We start from the raw sequence: 12,248 nt of genomic DNA, 5'->3' as shown, positions 1-12,248 counted from the left end.
GCAAATAAATTGTCGAATGAGGGCAACGAGAAATTGTGACAATAACAACTAAAGTAAATAAACAAAAAGTTAAAGTAAACTGAAACTGAATAAATATCAACATAGAATCTGATTGAATACGACAAATACACTCACACGTTATACAATTAAACAAACACATACCCACGAACACACGAACACAACAGTCCACATTTGGCTAGAGAAAATCCTTATTCGGTTAAGGGTCAAAGGGAACCACTATACCACTGAATACCAGCACCACCACCACCATCCACCTACAATCCCACTAGCTCATCCAGCAGTCGCCACAACCAATCTAAATCCAATCCCAATATCAACATGAATTTAATGTTTCGTAAGAATTTTCGCGAGGGCGCCAGCAAATCGGGCGGCGGCGGTGGCAAACTTCAATCCAAGGCGAATCGAACGAAACGTTCGAGGGATATGGGTCTTGTGCAGCAGCCGGAGGAGAATTTCCATTATCGTACCCATCTCTTCTTCTCACCCAACCGACCGGGCTATGATGTGGGCGAAGGTAAATTGTCGTTCGCCTTGCATGTTCGTTCCCACACAACACATAAAAAAATGTTCAACAGGAATACGTGTATTAAGCATATTCCGAGACAACAATTTGTTCTTGCAGAGCTCTCATTTCAATCATACATACTTCTTACTCGCTCTTTATATATATATATCTATCATCTATCCTTCTCTCTCTCTATCACTCTTTGTATCTGTCCCTATATATATCTGTATTCCTTCTCTTCTATTCCTTTGTGTTTGCCGCTTTGGCCTGGGCCTCAGTTTACTTGTGCTCTGCTCCATTAACCTGACACAGCATTTACATTTTCCATCCATTTGCAAAATGCATTCAATCGAAATGTTTTCATCAATTTTACAAAACACAGCTCACAGTGTAATTGATATTGATAGGCAAGCGGAGGCGAAGGAAGGGTAGGACAATAGCTACTGGCAGCTATTTATAACAGGAAATTGTCTTCATTGAGACGCAACTTGTGATTCCTTTTACAATTCATTTATTAAAATTTTACTTGAATATCATTACATTAACAATTAACTGGAGAATGTAGGTTTTATAGACGATTCTAATTGATTATTTACATACTATCTCAGGGGCATTTTCAAGCTGATAAGTGCAGATAGAAGTAGTACGAATACATTTGACTTTAATATAAGTTTCTTTTGAGTTCAAATTGGAATAGAGCGGACAAAGGTCAGATCGGAACGACCTCTTGGACGACCTAAAGAAACATTGTGTTGGCCAGTAATCCAAATTTTGGTAGGAGCCGCTAGATATTTAAAAATGTGTTAAATGTTTAATGAAATAAAAGTAATAAAGAAAGCTTAAGCGAAAGATAAAGACAGATGAAATCTGTAAAAAAGAACAAATCGTTTTTCAAAAGTTTTCTATCTGGCAGCAACCTATAATAAAAGTAAACAAGATTGAATCCTTGATAATGTCAGAGAATAATTTAGATCCTTATGGCGTTCTTTTTATCCGCTGGTTGATTATCTATGTACACTGAACACCTATCCAGATTATAAATAATGTACGATCCCTAAAAAAGTTTTCGTTACCAAACCAGGGAATTTGAATTAAAGTTATAAATATATGTTTAGATTATCTGAAAAGTTGTCCATTTTTTGGGCTGTTTAAAAGGCTAATTTCTAAATAATTTAAAAGAAACACAAGTTACCTATAGAAAGGAAGATATTTATGACATTTAGCTAGTCCTTTTTCAATAAACCTTAAAACATTAAGCAAGTAATTTATAATATTACACGGTGCGAAAAAGTGTACGTTGTCAAAATCAAATCAAATCAAAGTGGATCATTTTTATGTGAAAGTATTTCTATTGTATGACAAAACACTATTAAGGGTCTTTTAAAGTTAGCTCTTTTCTTTTTATAGTGAGTTAAAATTAAAATTTCATTTTAAGGGTTTTTTTTCTCTATGTCATATAAGCTCAAAATGACTTTTCCATATATCGATTCTTTTCTATAGAATATAATTGTAGACTATCCAACCTAACTACCGAGGACTGACATCTTTATTTAATGTAGTAATATTATTTAAGCTTAAACCAATTCAATTAGTAAATGTTGAGTAACCCAAAATTCAATTGTTGCCCTTTCTTAGAGTCATTTTGAAAATATTTTAAATTTTTTCCCTTTCTTAGAGTCATTTTAAAAATATTTTTTCTCAGATACATATGTTTAGATATTAAATATCATATAGGTTAGCATTTTTCTTAAAATCCAATATCTTGCAAAATCGCTAAGAACAATCAGTAGAAAGTTTTCCATTACGATATTAAGTCTTTAATGAATGAAATAGTTGTTCACCAAATATTTAGTGACTATTCTTTGATAGCTCGAAATTCTGCTAGAAATTCAGTACAAACCAAACATTTGGAGATTATTCATTGATAGATTGAAATTCTGCTAGAAATCCGTATTTCTTGTAATTTGTTCAACATTATTTTTATATGGAATAAGTACCTACTTAAAACGTACTTAAAACGATAGAATCTTGTTCGTTTTATTGTGACAGTGTTGGTAAATGGTGTTGATAAATCTTTGTTTAATTTGAATTCAAAGTAGGCAATTAAAAACACAATAGTTATATAATTTCTTGTTATTTTATTATTTTGTACCTTAGATTTAACTATTCATTAATATTCAGCAACTCAAAATTTAAATTTGTTGCGATTTCACACAAAATTTATTTGGTTGATACCAAATTTATGTATTTTAACCCTCTAAGACTTAAGAGTGCCTCAAGGCACATATCGATTAATAAAATCATTAATTTAGACCATTTTCTAAATCATTTGAAAAATTATTTAATGTTAAAAAGGTAAATATTTACTTAAGCTATTCGAGATTTCAGTGTTGAAAAGTGAAAAATCGGCTAAAGGTAGGTTTCACTGCTGGCAAATGCTATTTGTTATATGGCGCGTTGTTTGACCGCCCTGGCACCCAAATATTTTACCCTGAATTATTGAATTAGGAAATATTCGACTGCTCTGGCAGTCTTTAAAATCAAGAAATAATGTAAACTCAACAATATTTTCGTTTGTTGAGAATAGTGCGAACAAAAGTTTCAAAAAGCCCTCGTATTCGAGTATCCGAAATTTGGCATCTGGCAACGCTATCTCAAAATTTGACAGCTTCTTTTAGCCGGAAAAAGCTATTTTTAGCTATAATCCCGCTAAAAACATGATTTTTCTTTTGTTAATTGCACAAAAACTACATAATAAATCGCCAAGGCGCACCTGACGTGGTGCTCGTGGAATTCTTTTGTTTGATACCAAATTTATGTAGTTTAAGCGCGTTTTGGGCCCGAGTAGCTTTAGTAAATATTTACCAAAAATAGCGTTTGCCAATACTGAAATCTAGCTTTAGGCGATTTTTTCACTTTTCAACACTGAAATCTCGAGTAGCTTAAGTAAATATTTAGTTTTTATTATTTTGTACCTTAGATTTAACTATTCATTAATATTCAGCAACTCAAAATATAAATTTGTTGCAATTTCGTACCAAATTTATTTGGTTGATACCAAATTTATGTATTTTAACCCTCTAAAACTTAAGAGTGCCTCAAGGCACATATCGATTAATAAAATCATTAATTTAGACCATTTTCTAAATCATTTGGGAAATTATTTAATGTTAAAAAGTTTAATTTGTTTATTACTAACTTTTAATTTTCAAAACAGTATTAGTTTTCATTGTTTGTTATATTTTATGACAATCGATTAAAAACTCACGAGCCTTAGGTTATGTTTCAGTAAATAACAATCATAAAGGTGTTTATAATAAAGTAAATGAAAATATTGACAGATTTTCTTTTTAGTTGCATATTGGAGCAAAAACATTTTATGGGCTTTTCTTTGGGCAATCAAAGTACCTTAAGTTTATATAGTTGAACAATAGACCAAAGTCTAAATGCAAGTCCAAAAAGATAGAATTTCAAATGAAAATAGTTTCCTATAGTTTTTCTTCTACTAAGAGTGTTCTTAAAGTCTTTAACATTTTCATGTCCGAGATCATGGCTAATTAAACTCATATTCATGCTCATTTGGTAACCTTTTTGTGGTACATTTACTAAACCGAAGCCCTAACCCAACTGATAACTCCGAGGCGGCACACGTAGATGTAGGCCAAGACGAAATCATGCCTAGAAATAGAAACTGTGTGTGTGTTGGCAAGCGTAAGCTAATCTTTTAATTTCCAGTTGGCTTGGCTTAAAGGGCACAGAGCAAACGAAAGCGAATGTAAGTTATGGTAACAATTCCCAATTTTTTCTCTCACTCTCTCTGTCTCTCTCTCTCTCTCTCTATTCTTCCTCTTGTTGGCAATGGCCTTGAATGTGCAAAATATTTAAAGGTCAAATGAATATGCATATATATATATATATTTCAATATTTCTAACCCGATTAGAGAGTAATAATGAAGCGCGCCTACTAAACACCCACCTGATGAATATGTCTAGTTTTTTTTTTTATCTGTCACTTATGATACCAACCAAATCCAAAGCCCCAAACACAACCGAAACTCATCTAGCACCACACACCACAAATCAAATCAAATCAAATCGAATCAAATTGAATCGAATCGAATCAATTCAAAAGCAATTGTTTCGAATATCTATTCTTCTATTCTATTTTGTTTTCTTTTTTGGTTTTGTTTTACCATTTTTTTTGTTTTTGATTTCATTTTGTTTTCCGTTTTTGTGTTGTTGTGTGTACACCTTAAAATATCGACAGAATCCATTCCAGAACGATGTAGCGCTCTCTCGGGCATACCGAGTACCCCCCTCTCGACCACACCGGCCACCACATTCTCACTGCCATCCTCCGTGCCGTATGAAGTGGATGCACCGCAGCCGTTAGTCGATCGCAAGCCCTCCGTATCGTTAATGCGCTGGAATAGTAATGGGAGTAGTGCGAATAACAGTCTAATACGATTGCAGCAGCAGCAGCAGCCGACTCACCAGCAACAGCAACAACATGTTGCCAATTTCCAGCAGCAGCAGCAGCAATACCAATATCAATACCAACAACAACAACAAACCCAACTGCAACAAGAGCAACAGCACAGTGCAACAACAACATTGCTAACAGCCGCAGCGGCAGCCACGCGGCAAGGTTTGAGTTTTTTTCCAACTAGTTTGGTTGTTGTTGCTGCTCCTCCACGCGAAACACCGAAAAATAAAACCAACAAAAACAAAAAAAAACATAACTAATGTCACTCACACCACAAGCATCTCAAAAAATCTCTGTTGTACCTTATTCTTTCGCCCACCCAAACACCCAAAAAACCCACACACACTCACCCTCCCTCCCTCTGACCAAACTACCTACACACACACACACACACACACAAATCCAAACACTTATGTATCTAATCTACGAAATTGTTCGCACGTTGTTGTTGTTGATTGTTGTACCCTAACCTCAAAAAATGTTTTCTACTTTCCTCAATATCTTCTTCTACTTCTACTTGTACTTCTACTTCTTTTTGATGTTGTTGTTGCCGGTTACTTTGATTTGAATGTTGTGTTTGTTTATTGAGTAAATACTGAAAGCTAGACATGTTCGGACACGCTTCAAAGCTTGCTAGTAAGCTTTCAGTATATACGCAGCTTTAGGGATCCAACCATCTAACCAAACTAAGCCTGTGTGGGGGAGGGTTAAAATCAACGGAAAATTACAATTGCAAATCCTTAAATCTCTATACATAATTGTGAAAAAGCTTTTAAACAAATGCCACAGACTGTACATACATACATACATATATATCTTGAAGATCCCTAGAAGGATCAGCTGCAAAAAAAAAACTTTTAAATATCATTAAGTGTTGTAATTTCACCAATAAGCTACCAAATGCTTCCAAGTTCTTACTTATTCTAAATATTTAACTGCTTAAATTCGAAAGCTCTCTGGAATCTCTGCTAACGGTTTACACTCTGGACTATTTACAGTGAACTTTGGTGGTGGTGGCAACGCTGGAGTAACGCGAGCGGAACCCATTTCATTGGCCACATTGGATCGTGATTGTTTCATCATACCGGTACATAGTGTAGATCGTTTTCTACCTGCTGGCATACCGGTAAGTTAGACATGAAAGCTCGCCATGCTAGTTGATTTAACTGCTTTACAGTTGCCAGCCTTAAATGCTGAGGGCAAGGCCACTAGTCCATTGAGTGTTTTGGAGGTATCCGATCCCAAATTATGCATTCTGGTGCATTTAATGAGTCCCTTGGAGGCCATAGATCCAGTTATGGAATCACCTCTCTCACATCCTTTACTCAAACAACGGTCCATTGCCGCTGAGCTATTGACGGAAGTGCAACAGGCCAACACTGCAGTGGGTGGCATGCTCTTGGCCAACATGGAGAAGAGTTGTAAGTGCCCAACCAAGTATCTGCCAAAGTTTATTGGAATCCTAAGAAATCTTAATTTCCATATGCAGCGGAGTTCCCTTTCATTTCGTATTATCTGATCAATACCATGCAAACGGATCCCTCGAATTTCTATGCCGGCCTACGTGTCTCATCGTTGTCCAAATTTGAGCCCAAGGCCTTAAAGTAAGTTCCTGCCCATTCGCATGCATTAAATGTTAATATATGTGATTTCTTTTATGTTTATTTTTCACAATTTGCAGATATACTGCCGCCCATACATTGGATTTGTATAGCGAAGTGGCTGCCATTTGTCGACCACCTTTGGTCTTGCCCTCCAACGAGTCCGGCAGCTTTAAAAAATCACAAACAGCGGCCACCGGCTATATTATTAGTGTGTTCAAGGCAAGTCCTCACAATGGAAAAACGGAGGAGTTCATTTGCAGTCCCAGCCAGTTGGCTGGCCGAATAATAGTCCCAGAAATGGTTCATGAAAAATTCAAATTTAATTTCAGGTCTTCGAAGGCGACGATGGTGAACGTTTCGAAAAGAATTGGCTCTATTGGACGGGTGCCCGCATGTTGTACAGGTATGCAGGAGTACGGAAGTGTAATCAAGGAGTAGGCGATGGAAATGGAAACGTTCATTTTATGCTTTTCACTTTTCTTTCTTTCTTCCTTCTTGCAGATATCTGCCACGGGCAGCAGGCTTGCGTCGCATTGCCTTGCACAAGAGCACATCCCAGAAGGGTGACAAGATGTATCTGTTGGTGTGCGAGTGTGCCGACCTCTTGAAGGATATCTCATTGGCTGCCTTCCTAATACCGGCGCTTAGGGCACGTCTGTGTGGTTATACGGGACTATATCGCCCCATTCAGGCATTCTGAAAACAATTGGTGGCTTATTTAAAACAACATTCGTATATCGCTACGGATATCTGCAGATAATTGTAACAATGAACAATTATTTTGCACACAAAACTGCATACATACAGAAATGAAATAAATACATATATATTTTTCTATGCTATGTAAATACATATATTTAAGAAATACCACTGCAAAAAATTTTTGCAAACTGCACCTGTTACGTGATTCTATTATATATGTATACATTATATTTCTAGGCATCAAACAAATTTTAAGCCAATTGAGATATAAAACACTAAACTCATCTAGACAGAGTTAAAATTTTAGCCAATATTATTAAAGAAAGTAGTGGACAATATACTCAAGGTAAACTCTCCATATCGTATTCGTATGTTAACTTTTTCTAAAACCCAAAACAACAACACAAAACAATTAATAGGACCATATCTAGTGTGAATTGTTAGTAAAACTTCCATTTTAGCAAAAAAAAAAAACCAAAAAAACAAAACAAAACCAAGATTTTGAATCGATCAAAAATTTAAATGAATATGAAATGTGTAATCAACTTTTGCATAGCTGAATTTTTGAACAAAAAAAATCTAAATACTTGCGCTGAAATGTAGGCTATGAAAATCAAATCAAAGTCAATTCTTAGCATAAAATCAAAGAAAAGTTTATAGGGACAAAAAACATTGTCCAAAACTAACAAAAATCTGCCAAAATAGCAAAAAAGAAAGTTATGTTTGAAGGAAGGAAAATCAAATTCACTTTTTGTATTCAATAAGCTAAGTGAAAAAAAATTGCTGGGAAAAAGTGCAAGGTCGGTTTGAAAATTGCTTAGCTAAAGCTTGCCATTTTCCTATAATTCAATTTTTAACTTAATTAAGACTAAATCAATAAGCCCATATTGTACATAAGTTAAGAGAGTTTTATTCGTATCACTATGATTGTTATTATTACAACTATTATTAAGCACTTGCTCGATAATGTTTTATTTGACAAATTTCAATTTGAGAAATCTATGATTTTGCACAATAATAAAATCAAAAAGTGCTGTGATAATTAAAACCAAAACATGAAGAATATCTAAATGAAAAGCATAGCAAGAAAGATATGAATAGTATAAAATGTAAGCAAGTAAAAATTTAACAATAGTTGAACAATTATGTAATTAGTTTTGATTACTTTATGTTTTATTTTCATGTCTTTTCATTTTTTTTTTTGTTTTTGGTTTATTTCACATAGTCAAAGACAATATCAACTAGCTGCCATCAAATGCTTCAAATATTCTCACTAATTAATACATTAGTATAGTTTTCTCTTTAATTATAAATATAATATTAACGAACAATTGCTGCAAAATCCAACAAACTTACCAATTACATAGATATATACATACATATATATAAAAAACGATATATAAAAAAATTATTTAGCATATTAGTTACAAAAACTTGTCAAAATTAAAGCTAAATTCGCTTTAAATCAAAATCAATTTCTAAGCGTTGGGCACTTACTAAATAAAGCGTACAAAAAACGAATAACAAAAGCCAATTAATCAAATTGTTAAACTAACCGAAGATATTGTTAAAAAAGAAACATTCAGATCGCCTTTGGACCACCTCCAATTGACGCTTCTGATAAAGGATATAGGCTTTAAAAAGCTCTGTCTGACGAGGACCCCAGTCGGTAGTTGGTTGCATAGCCATTTTCAGTTTCTAAATCACAATCATATTACTATTTTGACCTGAACATCATTCCAAATGCACTTACATTTCTAAAAGTATTCGCCGGCTGTTGGTAAATGGTATAAATGGCCCACAAGGGCAATTGAGCCACACCCACGAACCAGATTGCCCAACCTGCCACATATGCTTCCGATGGATAGGGGGTTCCTTTATAAGTTAGTGGCTCGTAGCCAACCAACATGTAGGCGAGCACCAAGAACATCAGACACGGTGCCACAATGGCCCAACAGATGCGCCAATAGAATCCAGTCTTCACATTTAGCATGAATTCAATATCGCTGCAAATTCGGTTTACTCCATAGATCCAACCGAAGGTTAAGAGTTCGGCAATAGCCAGGACCAAGGCAATGAAGGTGCAGCCATAAAAATCCACAAGATTCAAAACGAATTGCCCGCCTGGTGTCATATAGACCAAGCCACATAGGAATCCCAACACTGAGAAACCAATGGCCACGAGCCAATGAGGTAATTGAGTAAAACGATCTTTGGTTGCATTGATCACACATGACGCCATTCCAATGTTGCTGCCAATGCCGAGGACCAGCAACATGAAAAAGAACAGCACTGCAAACAGCTGGGGCAGAAACCTAAATTTGGCAATTGCCTCTGGATACGAAATGAAGGCCAAACCGGCGCCACCCTTCACCACCTGTGAGATATTCGTAGTGTTTGTCTCATGGGCAAGATTGCCGAGAATTCCAAAGATAATGCAACCAGCCAGTAGAGAGGTAAACGAATCGACTGTTGTGATAATAATTACATCTCTGTAGCGATAAAATCTGTTAGCTGCAGTTCCGTCTCCATCTGACGTATGTAGGTGCTACTCACTTGTGTACATTCTTGTGGAAATCATTGAACGAGGCATACATCACCAGAGTACCGAAGCAAATGGCTAGTGAGAAAAACATTTGTGTGATGGCTGCATGCCAGACATGCGGATTGAGCAACTGCGACCACTGGGGCTGCAGGAAGTAAGAAATGCCTTGCCAGGCACCGGGCAAGGTCACCGCACGAATCAGCAGAATCAACATAATGACATACGGAAAGAGGGCCAAGAAATAGGAAGCCTTGCCCGAGCTGCGTATTCCCTTGATCAGAATAGTGGCTATGATTAACCAAGTGACCATTAGACAGGAAACTAAGTCCCAGCTGGGTGAACCTAAGCCGTCCTTCAAATCGAGAGGTTCTCTTAACACAATTTGACTGTAAAATAGAGAATTGAATCTCAACTCAAATTATGCTTAAACTTACGTTAAATAGAATTCCGCCGCAGAGACACCATGACTAAGGTCAGTGCCATTACCAGATGCTTCAGTTGCTACACACTGACTGCCCCATTCTATTAGGCAATACGTCCAGGGTAGAACCTCACTAAAAGAGGCTACCAAATAGCGTAAAGTCAGAGCCATAATGCAGGCATAATATGTTGTGGCTAATGCAGTGGAATACACCTGACCATAGGCTATGCCTGTGATGAAACGAAGACGGTGAAATGATTCATTAAAGATGTCTTATGCAAGACTCACCCTTCATAATGGGAGCCAACTCAAAAGCCCTTATACAACCACGACTTGAGAACTGTCCAACAATCACTTCCAAATAGTAAACAGGTCGGCCAATCAGCAACAGAACAATCACATAGGGTATAAGAAAAGCCCCACCTCCATTCTCCAGAGCAATGAAGGGAAATCGCCAAACGTTGCCCAAGCCCACGGATAGAGCTATGCAGGAGAAAAGAAATTCCACTCCCTTGCTCCATTGATCCCGCTCCTGAACCGGGGTGGACAGAGTCGTTGTGGCTTCCACATCGTCGGAAAAGACTTTTAGCTGAATGTATTGAGTATATAATGGTTAACAATAATAACAATCTGTTAAGTATTTCTAAATACCTTATCCCCATTTCTTGTATAGATGACACACGGAGGTATCCTCAGCTGCTTGACTTCCATTAATCTCCTTAACTTTTCGTACTCTGTAATATCCATAGCTTTAGAGCGTTTCGACTAGTTGATGACAAATGAACTGCACTCAGTTGGGGACAATTTAGTAAACTGAAATGCGTTTAACTAGTTGCAAAAAGTCATATTATTATTAGCTTATAAACCGATTACATTGTGCCAAAGAGGCCATAAAATTATTGCCTAATTTGTTTTTGGCCAGTAAACTGAATAGTCTTGATGAGGACAATTTCAAATTGACCAGATCTTTTTAATTTAAAGAAGAAAGCGTATTCGATCCCTTAAGATAAAAAGCCGATTACCTATAACCATGTCAGCATTGACAACTGTTTCAATCACATTTCCACTGCCAGTTTCAAAGATATTGAAATAAAATTTTGTAAGATGTCACGTAAACTGAATCATCAAGGAACATCATCGGTAAGTAGATTTATGAAGTTTGACGATTTTCCGTAATGTCTCCGCAATCGCAATCAAATGTAGTTCATTTACATTTTTGTATAAAACATCTATCAACCTACCAATTGGAAAAATTGAACTTCAAAAGTTGAAAAATTTCATTATCTATAAAGATCAATATGAATGTAGCACACGTGAACAGATTCATTTTCCTTATCTCTTTTCATAGTAAGTATTGAGACACAGAAAAGAGTTTAGATAGATAAAATGGGCAAAGGGTGAAAGGGTATATTAACTTCGGCATAGCCGAACATTAAACTATAGATATTTCGTTTTGAAAAGAAAAATACACTGCACAACAAATTTTTATCACTATAGGTTATGGAGGAGGTTATGGAAACAATTTAAAACAAGATGTTTAATTTGCAGAGCACTTGAGAGTATTTTAATTTTCCTTTGCTGAACAAAACTGAAATGAACAGGAAATATCCTGATAAATGGGATGATGAGCTTTGAGCCATAAAGCATTAGCTATTGCCATTATTTTGGAAAACTGTAGTTATAAGAAGATAAAAAAACTGAAGCCGCCTTTGTTATCAAGGAATTGTGTCGCATTAAACCATTAGAAAGTTTTTATTAAAGTGCCACAAGGTGTTTTTTTTTTCTAGGACCACAGATAATATCATTATTACAGGACTCATAATAGACTCGTTTTGGATCAGGATTAAGATCATCCTAATTGTTTAAAAGTCTTCAACTAAAACAGGATGATTAAATAGAATTCCGCTTTCTGTATTGACAAAAATTCCGGAAAAAAATTAATTTGTTTCTTATCCTAATAAGTT

The 12,248-nt window shown here is 35.7% G+C and overlaps 2 protein-coding genes across 4 annotated transcripts in view; one reads left to right on the top strand and one right to left on the bottom strand.

Moving 5' to 3' along the window:
- The window catches only part of LOC6643374 (serine/threonine-protein kinase WNK1), a 32,402-nt gene extending 24,970 nt beyond the window's left edge, over nt 1-7,432 (top strand). The window contains exons 1-8 of one of the 3 annotated variants that reach the window (XM_023176345.2): nt 1-535; nt 4,806-5,174; nt 6,011-6,138; nt 6,190-6,433; nt 6,502-6,616; nt 6,694-6,835; nt 6,946-7,019; nt 7,118-7,432. In XM_023176345.2, the coding sequence (XP_023032113.1) occupies nt 340-535; nt 4,806-5,174; nt 6,011-6,138; nt 6,190-6,433; nt 6,502-6,616; nt 6,694-6,835; nt 6,946-7,019; nt 7,118-7,316 (1,467 nt within the window). In that variant the 5' untranslated portion in view covers nt 1-339 and the 3' untranslated portion in view covers nt 7,317-7,432. The remainder of the gene's footprint in view (nt 536-4,805; nt 5,175-6,010; nt 6,139-6,189; nt 6,434-6,501; nt 6,617-6,693; nt 6,836-6,945; nt 7,020-7,117) is intronic. The other 2 variants (XM_015178229.3, XM_023176346.2) reach the window with 2 other exon arrangements.
- A 1,421-nt stretch (nt 7,433-8,853) lies between these two features.
- On the bottom strand, nt 8,854-11,011 carry LOC6643375 (sodium-dependent nutrient amino acid transporter 1). The gene is made up of 6 exons (XM_002066070.3): nt 10,936-11,011; nt 10,573-10,873; nt 10,298-10,514; nt 9,875-10,249; nt 9,072-9,810; nt 8,854-9,016 (listed from the first exon to the last, which is right to left on the bottom strand). The coding sequence occupies exons 1-6, from the start codon at nt 10,993-10,995 to the stop codon at nt 8,870-8,872; spliced, it is 1,839 nt and encodes a 612-aa protein (XP_002066106.2). The 5' UTR covers nt 10,996-11,011; the 3' UTR covers nt 8,854-8,869.
- Nucleotides 11,012-12,248: the final 1,237 nt, after the last annotated feature.

The sequence above is a fragment of the Drosophila willistoni genome (assembly GCF_018902025.1).
Source record: "Drosophila willistoni isolate 14030-0811.24 chromosome 2L unlocalized genomic scaffold, UCI_dwil_1.1 Seg168, whole genome shotgun sequence".
NCBI classification, from domain to species: Eukaryota; Metazoa; Arthropoda; class Insecta; order Diptera; family Drosophilidae; genus Drosophila; species Drosophila willistoni.
The sequence above is the reverse complement of the archived record's forward strand: the minus strand, read 5'-3'. Positions and strand labels throughout refer to the sequence as shown.